We start from the raw sequence: 5,397 nt of genomic DNA on the forward strand, positions 1-5,397 counted from the left end.
ACGTACTACTGCAAGCTGAGACTTATCCTTTGCTGCATGATAATGATATTGTTAATTTTAATTATGTTCTATAAACTAATCTATTTGCTTTATTTTTGTTACTTTTCCATTGGCATCCATTTATTGAAATGATGTGTTCTTTTGCTCCTATTTCTATTTCAATGTCCATGTCTGTCTCTGACCCTGACTCACTTTGACCTTGCTATTTCCAAATCAAAAATATATATATTATTATAATTAATGTGGCTTCATTTATGAGCACACCTGTCGACAGCAGTACAGCTAGAACCAAACCTCTATCCCCATCTCTATCTATCTTCAAAGCTCTGTCCATCTGCTACAGCTACACTACCAAGCTGCCTCCTTTTTCCCAATACAGCAGTAGAAGTTGCGTTCTCATTTATTATGTCACGCTACTGACACACACACGAGCACACCCTAACCTTCTCTGCTCTCTATTCATCGCAACGCAACCTCCTTATCTCCTCTCCTCTTTAAATTCTTCACCCTTTTTAAGGCAAGGTCAAGGTCCTCTGCAAATAGTACCAACTCCCAACGCGGGATTGGAATGGATCCCTTCCCTTGTTGATTAATGCCCTACGTATCTACCCCTTCTTCTTCTTCTTCTTCTTCTTCTTCAAATAAACCTTGCAATGCAATAGTAGTATACTCAAACCATTCTTTTACTTCTCCCCTTATTCTACTTACTCTGTTTCTCCCAATACATAGTTGGAGATGGACTACATGAAAAAGGATTTCTCCCTCATCCTAACTATACTCTTTTTAACATGTTCACTCGCTTCTGTTTTCTGTCAAAACCGAGATTTATCACTTCTTCTGGACATCAAGAGGTCGTTTGTTCAAGACCCTCAAAATGTTCTGCATGACTGGTCATCCCAAGCCAACCCCAGTTTCTGTGCTTGGACCGGAGTCACTTGTGGCTTCATCTCCCCCGCCAACTCCTTCCATGTTGTCAGTCTAAACCTTTCTGGATTCTCGCTGGGTGGCTCCATGTCACCCTCGCTCGGCCGTTTACAAAACCTACTCCACCTTGATCTTTCCTCTAACCGCCTTACGGGTCCCATCCCAACCACCCTCTCTAACCTTTCTTCCTTGGAATCTTTGCTTCTATACTCAAACCAACTCTCTGGACCCATCCCACCTCAGCTGGGTTCACTCACCAGCCTCCGAGTCATGCGAATTGGTGACAATGAACTCACTGGTCCCATTCCTTCCTCGTTTGGAAACCTTGTCAACCTGGTCACCCTCGGCCTAGCCTCATGCCGTCTCACAGGCCCGATTCCCCGTGAGCTGGGTCAGCTCACCAGACTTGAGGACTTGGTTCTGCAGGATAACCAACTTGAGGGCCCTATCCCACCTCAGCTTGGCAACTGTTCAAGCCTCGCCGTATTCACCGCAGCTTTCAACAACCTTAACGGATCCATCCCCGCGGAATTGGGTTGTCTCAAGAACCTTCAACTTCTAAATTTGATTAACAACAGTCTTTCGGGTGATTTGCCCAGCCAACTGGGTGAACTGAGCCAACTCGATTATCTCAGTTTAACGGGGAACCATCTTGAAGGCGCAATCCCAAAGTCATTGGCCAACTTGAGCAATCTTGAGAATCTTGATTTGTCGCTAAACAAGCTCACAGGAGGCATTCCCGAAGAACTAGGCAAGTTGAGTAAGCTGGTGTACTTGGTCCTGTCAAACAACAATCTTTCAGGTCCAATACCAAGAAATATATGTTCCAACTCTAGCAATTTGGAGCATCTGATCCTTTCAGAGGTTCAACTTTTGGGTGAAATCCCAGTAGAACTGAGACTCTGTAGAGCTTTGAAGCAGCTTGATTTGTCCAACAACACTCTGAATGGATCAATACCAGTTGAGCTTTATGAGCTGCGTGAATTGACCGATCTCTATCTCCACAACAACAGCTTGGTCGGTTCGATTTCTCCATCCATAGCGAACCTCAGCAACTTGCAGACACTTGCTCTGTTTCACAACAATTTAGAGGGCAATCTGCCTGGAGAAATAGGAATGCTGAGTAAACTTGAAATCTTGTATCTGTATGAAAATCGGCTATCAGGAGACATCCCTTGGGAGATTGGTAATTGTTCAAGCCTGAAAATGATGGACTTCTTTGGCAATCGTTTCACAGGGGAGATCCCCCTTACTATTGGCAGGCTGAAGGAGCTGCAGCTGCTTCATCTGAGGCAAAATGCGCTTGTGGGTGAAATTCCAGCCACACTGGGTAACTGCCATCACCTAACCATCCTCGACTTAGCGGACAATCACCTATCTGGCGGCATTCCCTCGAGTTTCGGATTCCTTCAAGCCCTGGAGCAGCTCATGCTTTACAACAATTCACTTGAAGGTAATCTCCCCGCTTCATTGATCGGTTTAGCCAACCTAACAAGAGTCAATCTCTCCAAAAACAAAATGAACGGCAGCATTGCTGCATTGTGTAGTTCGAGTTCTTTGCTTTCCTTCGATGTAACAAACAATGCATTCGATGGTGAAATTCCTGAGGAGCTTGGTAATTCACCTGCTCTTGAGAGACTAAGATTAGGCAAAAACAGATTCACTGGAACAATCCCTGGATCATTGGGCATGATTCGTGAATTGTCACTATTAGACCTCTCAGGTAATTTGCTCACTGGACCTATTCCAGGTGAGCTCAAGTTGTGCAGAAAATTGAGTCATATCGATTTAAATGACAACTCGCTTTTCGGAGTGGTACCGTCATGGCTCGGCGATTTGCCTCAACTCGGAGAGCTTAGGCTTTCCTCCAATCAGTTTTTTGGGGCTCTTCCTCGACAACTTTTTAATTGTTCCAAGCTGTTGGTACTGCAACTTGATGGCAACTCACTTAATGGAACTCTCCTTGGTGAAATAGGTGATCTGTTGTCTCTTAATATACTCAACCTCAACAGAAACCAACTTTCTGGACCCATTCCTACAACCATAGGCAAGCTAAGCAACCTATATGAGCTACAGCTCTCACACAACGGCTTCAGTGGTGATATACCAACTGAGCTTGGACAACTCAAGAATCTCCAAAGCATTCTAGACCTCAGTTACAACAACCTCACCGGACAAATCCCACCTTCTATCGGAACACTATCCAAGCTCGAAGCCCTTGATCTTTCTCACAATTTACTCCTGGGAGAAGTCCCTCCTGAAATTGGTGACATGAGCAGCTTGGGGAAGCTTAATCTCTCCCACAACAATCTCCAAGGCAAATTAAGCAAACAATTGTCACACTGGCCAGCTGAAGCATTTGAAGGGAACTTAAATCTTTGTGGCAGCCCTCTTGATGGTTGCGACAACCTTGCATCCAGCCAACAGCAAGCAGCCCTGAGCGAAACATCCGTGGTGGTGATATCAGCAATTGCAACACTAGCGGCAATTGCTCTGCTGGTGCTGGTTGTAATCGTCTTCTTGAAACAAAGGAGAGAATATTTCAAGAGAGGCAGTGTGGTGAACTTCACCTACTCTTCCAGTTCTTCCCAAGCTAGGAGAAGGCTACTCTTCCATAATGGGGCTGCTAAGCAAGACTACAAATGGGAAGACATCATGCGAGCCACAAAAAACCTAAGTGATGAGTTTGTCATTGGCTCTGGGGGGTCTGGAACGATCTACAGAGGTGAATTACGGACTGGAGAAACGGTGGCCATCAAAAAGATTCTATGGAAGGAGGATCTTCTATCGAATAGAAGTTTCACAAGGGAGATCAAGACACTTGGGAGGATAAGGCACAGGCATTTAGTGAAGTTGATGGGGTATTGTAGCAACAGAGTGGCCGGCTTCAATCTCCTGATATACGAGTACATGGAGAATGGAAGTGTGTGGGATTGGCTGCATAAGCAGCCGGTAAATATCAAGAAGAAGAGCCTTGATTGGGAGGCTAGGATAAAGATTGCGGTGGGATTAGCGCAAGGGGTGGAGTACCTCCATCATGACTGCGTGCCCAAGATTGTTCACAGGGACATCAAATCAAGCAATGTGTTGCTAGATTCTAACATGGAAGCGCATTTGGGAGATTTCGGGCTAGCAAAATCAGTTGCTGAGAGTTATGACTCAGCCTCCAACACAGAATCAAATTCATGGTTTGCGGGGTCTTACGGCTATATTGCGCCAGGTAGTAGTAAACCATGTCTAACAAATTCAATTATTATTAATACCCTCCCTCATGGTTTTAGAGCTCAAAAGAAATTCATTTGCGTTTGCAGAGTATGCTTATACGCTCAAGACAACTGAGAAGACTGACGTTTACAGTATGGGCATTGTGCTGATGGAGCTTGTCAGCGGGAAAATGCCAACTGATATCCTTTTTGGTGTAGACATGGACATGGTAAGATGGGTGGAGACGCGTATCCAAATGCAAGGTTCTGATCGTGGGGAACTCATAGATCCTGCGTTGAAACCGCTCTTACCTTGCGAGGAATCTGCCGCATATCAGGTGCTTGACATAGCCCTGCAGTGCACCAGAACGGCCGCACAAGACCGGCCATCTGCCCGTCAAGCCACGGATCTCCTCGTTCATGTATTGAACAACAGGAAGTTGGATATTGACAAGATGAACTCCGGGCCCTACAAGTGACCTACTTCTAAACCAAAATAAGGACCAAACCTCACATCTGGCAACTTCCATATAAACACATATTATGCCAAAAATGTACGCACATATGTGTAACAGTTCAACTTAATCTTCCATTGTTGAAAAGTCCAGCTTGTTTGAATAGTTTTTGGTAGGGCACTAAACTTCGGTTTGAATTTTTTTTTCTTTTTTTTGGAAATAACTTTGTTTTGATTGTTATTTGCCATTCTACCTTGAGATCATAGATAAACTTGCTACTATATTTTATGAGAATGAAATTTTCAATTAAACTTTGAATTTTATTGTTTGGCAAAAAAAAAACACTTTGAATTTTATCACAACCTTTCACTAAAATTTATTGTTTAAAATTGATTTTGGATGATTTGAAGACACATTTAACCAAAAATGGCTATTCCAAATTTTTAATATTAATAATTAATAATTAATAATTAATTTATTTATAGAATATTAAAACTAATAAATTAATATAAAATTCTTCTTTAACGAAAAGATAAAAATACCCCAAGGGAAAAAAACTAAATCTAGCTTTTATAAAATTAACATTTTATTAATTTATAAGAATATATTAATTAATTTATTATTATCCTCAAAATTGATAATAAGCGTCTTTGGCAAGCATTTTCTTTTGATCATATGGACCCTTTTGATTTTGGTATGTTAATTAAGGACTGTAGACATATTGCTTTTGGTTTTCAGTCTTCACCTTTCCGTTGGACGCGTACCTAATGTATGGTGAGTAAAATTCGATTCGATTCGAAAAAATTAAAAAATAT

General features: G+C 42.4%; 1 protein-coding gene across 1 annotated transcript; it reads left to right on the forward strand.

Moving 5' to 3' along the window:
• Positions 1-224: 224 nt before the first annotated feature.
• On the forward strand, positions 225-4,893 carry LOC105763095 (LRR receptor-like serine/threonine-protein kinase GSO1). The gene is made up of 2 exons (XM_012581171.2): positions 225-4,144; positions 4,236-4,893. The coding sequence occupies exons 1-2, from the start codon at positions 736-738 to the stop codon at positions 4,604-4,606; spliced, it is 3,780 nt and encodes a 1,259-aa protein (XP_012436625.1). The 5' UTR covers positions 225-735; the 3' UTR covers positions 4,607-4,893.
• Positions 4,894-5,397: the final 504 nt, after the last annotated feature.

The sequence above is a fragment of the Gossypium raimondii genome, chromosome 12 (assembly GCF_025698545.1).
Source record: "Gossypium raimondii isolate GPD5lz chromosome 12, ASM2569854v1, whole genome shotgun sequence".
NCBI classification, from domain to species: Eukaryota; Viridiplantae; Streptophyta; class Magnoliopsida; order Malvales; family Malvaceae; genus Gossypium; species Gossypium raimondii.